The 11,253-nt window shown below is 44.5% G+C and overlaps 1 protein-coding gene across 1 annotated transcript; it reads right to left on the bottom strand.

The window, feature by feature from the left end:
• Positions 1 to 1,604: 1,604 nt before the first annotated feature.
• VIM (vimentin) lies at positions 1,605 to 9,954 on the bottom strand. The gene is made up of 9 exons (XM_010966920.3): positions 9,062 to 9,954; positions 8,389 to 8,449; positions 5,538 to 5,633; positions 5,289 to 5,450; positions 4,655 to 4,780; positions 4,079 to 4,299; positions 3,554 to 3,597; positions 3,057 to 3,142; positions 1,605 to 1,968 (listed from the first exon to the last, which is right to left on the bottom strand). Exons 1-9 carry the CDS (start codon positions 9,937 to 9,939, stop codon positions 1,927 to 1,929), a joined length of 1,716 nt encoding a protein of 571 aa, XP_010965222.2. The 5' UTR covers positions 9,940 to 9,954; the 3' UTR covers positions 1,605 to 1,926.
• Positions 9,955 to 11,253: the final 1,299 nt, after the last annotated feature.

Genomic DNA, 11,253 nt, shown 5'->3' with positions numbered 1-11,253 from the left:
TCTTTTAATCATGAAGGGTTATATGAATGAAGAAAACCAGTGTGGGGCTGGTGTCCTCCCTGGATGATCGTCATAAGCCAATGGTGGGGCAGAAATGCAAGAAGAGACTGGAGAAATAGGGTTAAGAGTCTGAGAGGAACATGGTGTCAATGGCTAAAGAACAAAGAACAGAACTGAAAATCAAGTAGTTTCTTCAGGGCCCAAGCACTTGGATGTTTGCTCTGGCAATACTGATTACACCATCTAACATGGCAGTTGTTCATATATGGGGGGGGTAAGGGAGAGGTTGGGGATGGTGCAGGCAGACTCAAGGAATCTTGGGATGAATATCCTTTCCTGTAAGATTATACTGAGGGTAAGATGACCACATAGAATCTATTGTCCAAACTAGTATACTCTTGTGAGTCTGAAAGGGGGCACTATTTAATAAGTCAGCAAGAACCAAGACCATCCTACGAGGTGATGTAAATCGCCCTGATGGAGGTTGCCTCCCCGGCCAATTTTTTCTTTATGCATGCGGTACCCACAGTAAGAAATACGATGAAAATCACAGCTATGTTACTTAGCACAGTGCCTGGTACTTAAGCTAAGGGTAACTGTCTTACTTTCCCCTCAGCAACTCTACGGGGGGGAGATGTAAACACTTAAAAATTACAACAAATGCCTGCCACCTCATTCCTAGAGGAGAGGGGTCATGGGTATATGGGAAATCGCGACTCAGAGAAGCAGGGGAACTTCTAACTCAAAGAATTTCCCTCCAGGGCACACAATGGACCATTACAACTCTATTGCCTTTGGGTGATACCTTCCCTCTTTTATTTATCCAAACTATACACCTCTTCCTAAACTCTGCTCACATCCTATGATCCATAGGAAGCTTCTCAAGACCACACGACTACGTTCTTATCGCTCCAGCTTTTGAAAGCTAAGTAGAGAGTTTGCTTCATTTTACGTGACTCATGTGTGTTAATTTCAACTCCCAACGAACATGTAAGAATTTTCCTTTGTGTCTAACATCACTTCCCCAAACACAAAGGTCTTTAAAAGTATCTATAGGTAGATACATAGACTCAGAGATCACATACACACAGAAAAGCAGGCTGGTTTTCCATGCTGAAACAAGATGAACTTGTCCTGTTGCTCTGCATCTTGCTAATGAAAGATTCAGCCCTTACACCCTCGCCACTGCCATATGCTTTAAGCCCCACAGTGGAACGTACTGCCTACATGCTGCATGTACCAAAAAGCAGTTTTAGTCAGTTTTTCATTTTAGGAGGTCTCTTTGTTAGAACTGAAACCACACATGGACATGGACCCAGATGGATTCATTTCACTGGAAAGACCTATCATCATTTTGTGTACAAGTTATTTCTTTCTATATCTATTTGTAAATTTAAAAAATAACTTAATTGCAAAGAAGTGAGGTACATCGAAAATGACCAAATTAAGAACTATACTTCAAGCGTAAAGTTGAATTTCTCAAATTCACCAAACCTTGCTTTTGTGGCAATTTAACCAAGATAAAAAAAAAATTAACTAAAACATATATTCCCATAAAATTTGGAGGATTGCTTAGATATTACCAAATAAGTAAGACACTAAAAGAGTTTTCCAAAGATTTATTGAAGCAGAAACAAGTTGGATCAGATACTTGTTGGAAAAAAGCAGTTTTAATAGTATTCAAAAATACTTTTTAAAAAGTATTCTAGCACAAGGCTCTTTCGGTAAACTAGATTATGTTGTAAACTTTTTTCTAAATCTCTTACAAGTGTTGGTTCTTAAGAACTAGAGCTTATTCCTATTCCGAATCTATCTTGCGCTCCTGAAAAAACTGCAGAAAGGCACTTGAAAGCTGTTTCTTTAAGATATGAATTTCTTTTTTTATTCTTGCTGGTCATATTTTGCTGCACTGAGTATGTGCAGTTTTTATTCCAGGTCATCATGATGCTGGGAAGTTTCATTGATAACCTGTTAAGAAAAATAGAACTCAAAATCAAATATAATACTATATGTGGATGATTAAATTACCCCATAAAATGTGTCAAAGGAGAATCCTAAGAACACATAATTTATTGTGAAAGTTGGAAGACTGTGTTAGTTCTGCATTGGTCACGGTGGCGGGGCTGGGGGAGGACAGATAACATATGTAAAACGCTCTTCACCTACAGGCAAAATATGTATCCAATAGATTGTTACGACTTAAAAAAAGAAATTTAAAAAATACGGTATCTATAAAGAAGGATGCTGTAATAACCCCAAGCAGCAAAATTCAAAAGCAATCAAAACATGTCTTCTAGGGATAAATTTGGGAGTTTGAGATTTACAAATGTTAGCCATTATATGTAAAAATAGATTTAAAAAAAAGTTTCTTCTGTATAGCACAGGGAACTATGTTCAGTATCTTGCAATAACCTCTAATGGAAGAAATACGTAAATGAATCTATGTATGAATATGCATGACTGGGACATTGTGCTGCACAACAGGTATTAACACATTGTAACTGACTGCACTTCAGTTAAAATCGATAAATTTAAAAAGAAACTTAAGTGTAGAGCAAGTATGTTTTGAGTTTCTGTGCAAGGGAAAATTACGGGAAGGTTACAATACATTTTGACCCTTTCTTCCCTGGCACACAGGTAATAAGAAACTACCTGATCCTAAGCATGTCCTTGTATTACATCATAAAAGGGCCTAGCAGTGTTCAAGGGAGGCCATATATGTCCAAGATCAAAACATTCCTGGTACTGAGGGAGCCTAATGAAGCTAGTTTAAGGAGTAACTCAAGGAAGCTATACTCCTGTTTCAAATTAAGCACCAAAGCAAATCACTAATTTTGGACCCCAGGAAGGTTGCCTATCTCATCTTCAAATCTGGCAGCCAAATAATTAGCTGGCTGTGTGGAGGGCTGGAAAAAGAGGCCCATTCTCTTCTTAGGGGGCATCCCCGAAACTGAAACCTCCCAAATGAGCTAGCTGTATCGGAGACAGACTGATTGATTTAAAAGGCTATCACGGCCTGTCTGAGATTACTCCCGTTTTGATTTAAAGATACCAACCTGTCCATCTCTGGTTTCCACCGTCTTAATCAGAAGTGTCCTTTTGGAATGGGTGTCAACCAGAGGAATTGAATCCAGATTGGTTTCTGTATAAAGAAAAGAAACCCGAAATAAGTAAAATGAAAAAATTTTTAAAAAGACAAGAAACATTTTTGTCCAAAGAATTATGATTTTTGTTCACAACTGTTTAAAGTGCTATTCCCGAAGTAATTCTAAAGACTGTCACCTATTTTAAAACTCAGGGGCTGACACCACTGTAGCATCAGAACGAGATGGACTACTTGAGTGCACACTCCATCCAGAGGAAGAAAAATGGAGTTGCAATTTAATTGGAAGTAGAGGATTTAAGTTAGTACTTGGGCTTGAAACTTATGGATATCCTATAGCATCTTCTCTTGTATGGCATTTTTCACGTACCACTTAAAAAAATGGGTGCTTTATAAACAAAATGGTTGCAAGCTGCTGAAATTATTCTTAAAAGACAATCAAATGCTTACCCCTCAGGTTCAGGGAAGAAAAGTTTGGAAGAGGCAGAGAGATCCTGTAACAAGATGAAGAAAAACAGTAAAATGTTTTGGAGAACAACTTGAACAACAAGGAACAAAGTTATACAAATTTGTATTAAAATTATATTTTTTTCTGGTTTTTGTCAAATAAGAAAATTGACTCCTGTAATTTATAGGTGAGGGACTTGCTTCAGAAGCATTAGCCCACGACTGGACCCATTAGTACATGTAAATATTTTACTCCAAGCATTTTCTCCAAGGGGCTGGAGATATAACAGAGTTGATGTCGGTTTTCCCAGAATCATGGGTTCAAATCTCAGCTCTGATATTGGTTAACTGACTAGGATAAGTAACTCAGTCTCTCTGAAGCTAAGGTCCCTCATCTGTCAAAAGTGGTAAGTAGCCACCTTGAAGAAACGTTCTGAAGATTAAGTGACACAGTATCTGTAAAGCGAGGGGCATAAGACTGAGCAGACAGCAGCTCTGAATGCATTCGCTCTAGCCCTGGCTCCATACCTGCTCTCCTCTCCTTCCAACAGCTTCCTGTAGGTGGCAATCTCGATGTCGAGGGCCATCTTGACATTCAGCAGGTCTTGGTATTCGCGAAGGTGACGCGCCATCTCTTCCTTCATGTTCTGAATCTCATCCTGCAGGCGGCCAATAGTGTCTTGGTAGTTAGCAGCTTCCACGGCAAAGTTCTCTTCCATTTCACGCATCTGGCGTTCCAGAGATTCGTTCTGCAGCAGATCGGAGAGGTGGCCAGTGTTATTTCCCAGAAAACCAAAACCAAGACCCACCACTTCCAGACCATGGGCAATCATTTTCCCTAGTAGAAAATGGGAAATGCTCCAATTTTCAGCAGAGAATTCAAGTACCAAGTCCCTTTCTAATAGAAGCAATGATAATAATACACTAAAACCTTCAGAGCTCCAAGTTCTTTTTGCATCTGTTCTGACAGCTCATTTTCTTGGGATTAAAATGCCAATTTTTCTTCCTTTGAACAAAGCTGTTTTCCAATGGCACCCTGAGCTTGGCCACCTGAATGGCTCCAAGCTGGCTATCTGCCCCCTTGCCCTGTGGGGTGATACTCACAGTCCCTTTGAGCGCATCCACTTCACAGGTCAGAGACTGCACCTGTCTCCGGTATTCATTGGATTCTTGCTTCGCCTGGCGCAGGGCATCGTTGTTGCGGTTAGCAGCCTCGGAGAGGTCGGCAAACTGCCAGGGAGGAAGAGGAAACGTGGGTCACCCATGTGTCTTGTGCACAAATCCCCTAAGGTGCTACCTGGCCTGGACAAATGGGAAAGCTTAAAGATGGCCAACAGACAAACAAATAAGGCAGGATAACCAAATTGTAGGTTCAAAGTTCAGATCTCAACATCTTCCGGAAAACGTTGAAATTTCTGTTTTGAAAATCAGAGAACATGAGGTGGAAGGCTGATGTTGAGATTTTCAAGTAGACATTCATTCTGCTTTCCCCCATTTTAAAAGCTCGGAAGGTCAAGGGCATGGCCTTGGGGTTTACTTCGAAGGAGGGTGACAGAAAGGGAGTCTGCTATTCTAAAGGAAGGCATGTGAGCACTGCTTAGGGTTCAGCAAGAAATAAATAAGAAAGCAAAGGCAGCTACACTTGGGGGCTAAGAGGTATTTAGGAATCAGAGACAGGTAGGCGTTTGCAGAATAAAATGCTTTTCTTTTGTTCTGGCCATGCGTCCTTGTTTCGGACCTTGGACTTGTACCACTCCTCGGCCTCCTGAAGGTTCTTGGCGGCCACGCTCTCGTACTGCTGACGGACGTCACGCAGGGCAGCCGTGAGGTCAGGCTTGGAGACGTCCACATCGATTTGGACGTGCTGTTCCTGAATCTGGGCCTGCAGCTCCTGGATTTCCTGAAGAGAGAAAAGACAGAAGATCAGCCATGCCAAGGATGGAAGCAGCTTCACCCACATCCATTCCCCAACAGTGACTCCTCTTACCTCCTCATGGAGTTTCTTCAAAAACGCAATCTCCTCTTGCAAGGATTCCACTTTACGCTCCAGGTCAAGACGTGCCAGAGAAGCATTGTCAACATCCTGTTTGAAAACAGAAGAATGTGGAGGAGATGGTAAAGTCCATGGCTTGTTCCATTTATTCATTTTAAATGAACCATCTGCACTTCGTCTCTTTACTATACAGAAGCCACTGACACATTTCATAACCTTTGAATAAGCTGATTAATCACACAGCACTATAATATACTGTGTTTTCTTCTCTTCATTAACAATTTTGAATTGTGACCCTACTGAGTTGTACTCAAGGTGGTTAACAGACAATTTAAAAATAAGTGTATGCCAATGTGGCCAACTGTGTTCAATCAATTATTAATCAGTTAATTAATTAATTGAAGTAAAGTGGATTTACAATGTTGTTAATTTCTGGTGTACAGCATAGTGATTCATTTATGTATATAATATGTATTTCTTTTCATATTTTGTCATTTTAGGCCATTGCATAGTATTGAATATAGTTTCCTGTGCTATACAGTAGGACCTTGTTGTTTATCTGTTATACATGGTAGGTAGTATCTTCAAATCCAGAGGTATAGCTCACAGGTCGAGCATGAGGTCCTGGGTTCAATCCCCAGTCTTTCCATTTAAAAAAAGGTTAAGGTGGTTAATCTATGATTTTGGAGTCCGAATTATACCCATGAAGGTTTTTTTTTTTATTACTTTCTTTAATCTAGAAGATCAAAGCCACAGCATTTTAAAGATTTGGGGGAGGGCGGTAACATCATGGAATAAGAAATGCATGCTTCAGAAATTTCACAGATAATACTTAAGCTCTTTTTTTCCCCCTCTGCTCAGATCTCCTGATTTATTCTTAAGCTCCAAAGCAAATTATCTGGCATTCAGGTTACAAGGCTAGATTTATACTGCAATCCAGGATGTGAAATGGCAAATATGCAGTTCAATGTGGTTCAGGCATGTAAGGAAAAAAAAATGTAACTCTGAAGTGTATTTACTTCGTTTTCTCTGGCAGATTTTTCTCTGGAAACTCCCCTATGTTACACCACAAGGGTGTGTCCATCCTCTGACACTTCCATGCAATTGACAGTTTGCACTGTGTCAATTCAGTTAGTTTGTTTCAGAATGAAGGGTAAAAACGCACAGAGGGTAATTTACCTGTAAAATTCTTGCTGCTTCCTTTTGTGTTTCCACCATTTGTAAACTGCTACATCCCAAATATTTTATTTTCCCTCAAGGAAATGTCATGAGGACTTTTATACCTCATATTTTGTAAACAAATATATTTGTTGTACTGTTTATAGCCTTACAGGGTTAAAACGTTGACAAACTTCTATCACCTTCATGGAAACGTGAATGAGGAATGGGTAATAATTAAAAGATCAAGCATAGGAAAAAATTCATTTTTGCTTGTCCTTAAGCCCTAAAAAAGATACACAAGATGATTTACTAATCTCTATGAAAAAAAGTTCAATGTGTCATTCTCTTTGAAGAGAATAGGAGAGGTTTTATCTAATCCCTAAATAGGAGGGACAATTTATACTAAAATTATTTTATATTAACTTACTACTCAGTAGAACACATTACAGATATGATGATCATAACTGCTCCATGGCAAAAAGAAAGCACACATTGCTGTTTTTAAATTAATTTGGTCAATGTATTTCTGCTTCAAAATGTTATTGTAGAAATTGATACACTGTAGCTGACTATACTTTAATAAAAATTGTTTTAAAATGTTATTCTAGGTTATTAATCTGGGAAAGTATTTAAAGCCAATGCCAGTAAGTGTTCAGGGAAAAAAAAACTATGCTGGGAACTCTTCCTGAAAATAGGCATTGCAACTTTAAGTTAAAAATCCTATGGATAAAAAATAAAACAAAAAAAACCCTTTTACTTAAAATGCCATTCTTTGGTTTCAGATTTATTCTTTCCTTCTGGAGAGAATGCTAAAGAATCCAAAGATGCAGTAAAGAAAGGCATTTCCAAATGTGAAGTATGACTATAGCTTTAAGAACTTTTCATATCACATACTTCACGAGTCTGGGCCAGATAATAGATAACGGATGTTAGCAAATACTTGTGCCCAATTAGAAGTGTGCTTGCATCATTACATATTCAATAAGAATGTAGCCTGTTGCGAAGCTTCTCTGGGAGCACAAAGACTCCTATTATTTCTGTCCGGAGCCATCACACTTGCCAGAATGTCTGTATCTACATTCCGTCGTGAAGCCCGTAGAAACCATTAATACCTTTCAGCCAAGGGGACAGATGGCTCCTATCCACCCTTATTAGGTCACAAAGTAGTTGTGCATAGCGATACTTCCATCTAATCTTAAGGCCACAATAGAACTTGGCGAAGAAAAGAAACTCGCTGGCTTAAGTCCAATTAAACTGAGTTTTTTTATCCTCCAATACATTTTACGTTTTCAACTATAGGGCAGAATTGCGCTTTTTGTGGCCTTGTAAAAGTTAGCCAACTTGACTTTAGCAAAACCGCAAACTAAAAACCAAACTGTAATTGTTCGAAGTCGGAGTATCGACGTGTTGCAAAAACGAAACGGAAAAAAAAAAAGATTGCTCGGGGAAAAAAAAGTCTTGAAACAAAGGAAAAAGTTTAAGACTATATCCTAATGAACGCTTTAATTATTCAAGGGTTTTTATGCGGAGAAGCTCCAAACTGTGCACTTTCTGCCACTAGGGGGCTTGGCGCACAGACGTGAAGTTTTGCACTGTTTAGACTTGGGTTAAGTAACTTTTAGAATTGCCTGTGGGTTGGGTGGGTGGGGTCCAGTGTCTTCGAGTGGGACCAGAATCTACATACCTGTCTGAAAGACTGCAAGGTGCTCTCGGCCTCCTCCCTCTGGACCATCTCCTCCTGCAATCTGGAAAGTCGGATATTAACTAAGTGAGAATCGGTAAACCGCCAGGGGCGGGGCGACCACACCCAACCACCACGTCCTCGCCGCTAGACAAGAATTGCTGCGCCACCTCCCCGGGCGACCAACGACAGCGGCTTTTAGAACCGCTGCTTTCGGCAAGTTTTAGCGGGACATTGGCAGCAGCGGGGAAAAGCAATCACGGTCGCCACAACGACCAGCGAGGGGATCGCCACCCCTCCCCTCCTGGGGGAGACTCCGCAATCCCTTTGTCTGGCTCCCTCCACGGCCCGGGGGCTGGTAGCCCGCTAGAGGGAGGCCAAGAAACTTTGCAAAAGTTTGGGGAAACCGCACTCGTCGTTTGCAAGGGCTTTCGAGTACAGTGGTTGTTTTCAAAAATGTGAAACTTGAAACGGGGCGTTCTTGGGTGATGAGTGGGGGTAAAGGTGAAATGCTGACTTGCAAGGTCTGGGCTCAGGGCGAGGCTGCGCCGCTGCAGCCACAGCCTTGTCCCCCCGCAGTCCCCCAGGCAGCGGCTGCCGCGGCTACATCCCCAAGGGCGTGGCAGCTCCCGTTCCCCTCTTTCCCTCCCAGAGCCCCGCGTGGGCGCCGCCTTACTTCTCCCGGAGCCGCATGATGTCCTCGGCCAGGTTGTCGCGCTCCACCTCGACGCGGGCCTTGTCGTTGGTGAGCTGATCCACCTGCCGGCGCAGCTCGCGCATCTCCTCTTCATAGAGGTCCCCCAGGCGCGACTTGCCCTGGCCCTTGAGCTGCTCGAGCTCGGCCAGCAGGATCTTGTTCTGCTGCTCCAGGAAGCGCACCTTGTCGATGTAGTTGGCGAAGCGGTCATTCAGCTCTTGCAGCTCTACCTTCTCGTTGGTGCGGGTGTTCTTGAACTCGGTGTTGATGGCGTCGGCCAGCGAGAAGTCCACCGAGTCCTGCAGCAGCCGCACCCCGGGCACACTGCTCCGCAGGCGCACGGCCGAGGAGCGCGTGGCGTACACGCTTCCCGGGGACGAGGTGTACAGGGTGCGGCTGGTGCTGGGGCGCAGCGCGCTGCCCAGGCTATAGGTGCGGGTGGACGTGGTCACGTAGCTCCGGCTGGAGCTCGGCCGGCTCGCTGTGCCCGGGCCGCCGAACATCCTGCGGTAAGAAGACGAGGACACGGACCTGGTGGACATAGCTGCAGAGGGTGGCGGTGGTCTGGGCGGCTGCGGTGGCGCGGACCGGCTCGGGGAGGAGAGGCGAGCAAGGGTGCGGTGGGTATGGGCGAAGGGAGTGCTGCTGCGTCTCTGGCGCGGGGACCCCGGAGCGAGAGTGGCAGAGGACCGGACCCCGCCCAGGGCGCAGTTTTTATACCCCCTTTGGAAAGAAGGTTTCCTCCCACTGCCATCCCGGCGGCGGAGTGCGCCAGCCAATGGGGACCCGGCGAGGTGCAGGAAGGCTGGGCCGGGGGTTTGGGGCGGGGGAGCCCTGGGGCCTTCCTCCTCCCCCATCTTCAGCAACTCAGACTGGGCACCGTCCCGTTACTTCTTTGCTGGAGTGGGGTTTTCAGGAGCTTTCCTGATGATGGCCGGAGCTCTGCTCACCCCTGGGTGCTGAAAAAGGCGGGGTCACTTGGTGGTGGGAGAGCCAGCCCCAGACCTGACAAGAGGGGTCCCGGGCACCGCGCCACAGAGGGGTGGGGGAAGGCGAGCGGGTGGGAGGGGCGCGCGGCAACTCGGCCACAGGCGGCTTGGAGTGGGGTGGGTAGACCCCCGGGCAAAGAGGCAGGAAGAGGGGGAGTGCGGGATCCAGCAGATCGGAAGGCGTGGAGAAAGAAACAAAGAGGGCCTGAGATTGGAGCGTGGGGTGGGGGCGCGCACAGCCCAGGACAAAGGGCTCGGGCCCCGCGCAGCCTTGCGCATCTCCCATTTCGAAAGGGAGAACGATCAGGTCTGCAGCTCTCTTCGTCCTCCGGTCTTTGGGATCCCTGTTCAGGGACCTAACGGGCTGGGTCCGGCTTTGGACGGCGCGAGCTGCGAGACGGCGGCCGAGGAAAGCCCGGGGGAGAGGGGTGGGGTCGCTGAGTCACTGGCAGTTAGTCAGTGAGCCCTGCTGTCCCGCCGGGCTTGAGGGCTCCTAGCGGTTCAGGGAAACCGTTAGACGAGATTGACTCAAGTCTCCCCGGCTCCGCGCGCGCTGTTCTAAGTTCCCCCCAACTTCGAACTGGGCCTCGTCTTTCTTGTGTGCAGATCGCCTGCGTGGAGACTTAGAGCGCCCCTAAGTTCTTAAGAACTCGCCAAAGCCTGGTTTTGCTCCAATGTACGGACTTCTTCTTAAGCAAGAAACTTCTGCAGAGGTTTCTTTCTAACCGCGAAACATCTCTCGCACCAGGAACCTACTCTGGGGAGGTTTTTCTTGCAAAGTTCGGTCCCACCCTTCCCTCCGGTCTCTTCTTGGTTTCCCCCTCCCCCCATAAAACCACACCCGACTTTTTTTTTTTCCTTACGAACAGTCTTTACTAGTCTTTTTGTGTGTGTGTAGTTACAGAGATTAAACTGTAGAAAGATATTGTTATGCAATATAAAAGATCTCCCAGAAGATTTTCTTTTTGTAAAAGATTTTTGGAATGACCACAAAAGGTTCTTCATTTTGCTTCTGGTTTCACTACCTATGAATGTCCCAAAACGCTGTAGTGACTTTGATGATCTCAATCTGTCAACACTAGATAAATATTTTATAAAATATATGTGGGTAGAAGTCAGCGGGTGTGATACCATTCCATTTAATTTTGATTTTTTGACTGAAGTATACTGATTTACAATGTT

This window comes from Camelus bactrianus, chromosome 35, assembly GCF_048773025.1.
Source record: "Camelus bactrianus isolate YW-2024 breed Bactrian camel chromosome 35, ASM4877302v1, whole genome shotgun sequence".
NCBI lineage: Eukaryota > Metazoa > Chordata > Mammalia > Artiodactyla > Camelidae > Camelus > Camelus bactrianus.
This window is presented reverse-complemented; position numbering and strand designations above follow the sequence as displayed.

What these genes read in the sequence shown, in the direction of transcription:
- VIM (XM_010966920.3), bottom strand. Translation starts at nt 9,939, where the DNA reads ATGGGGGAGGAGGAAGGCCCCAGGGCTCCCCCGCCCCAAACCCCCGGC. An exon ending in TGAAGAAACTCCATGAGGAG is followed by an intron (nt 5,451 to 5,537) that starts GTAAGAGGAGTC and finishes TTCTCTCTTCAG; the next exon opens with GAAATCCAGGAGCTGCAGGC. An exon ending in TGGATGCGCTCAAAGGGACT is followed by an intron (nt 4,300 to 4,654) that starts GTGAGTATCACC and finishes GATCTGCTGCAG; the next exon opens with AACGAATCTCTGGAACGCCA.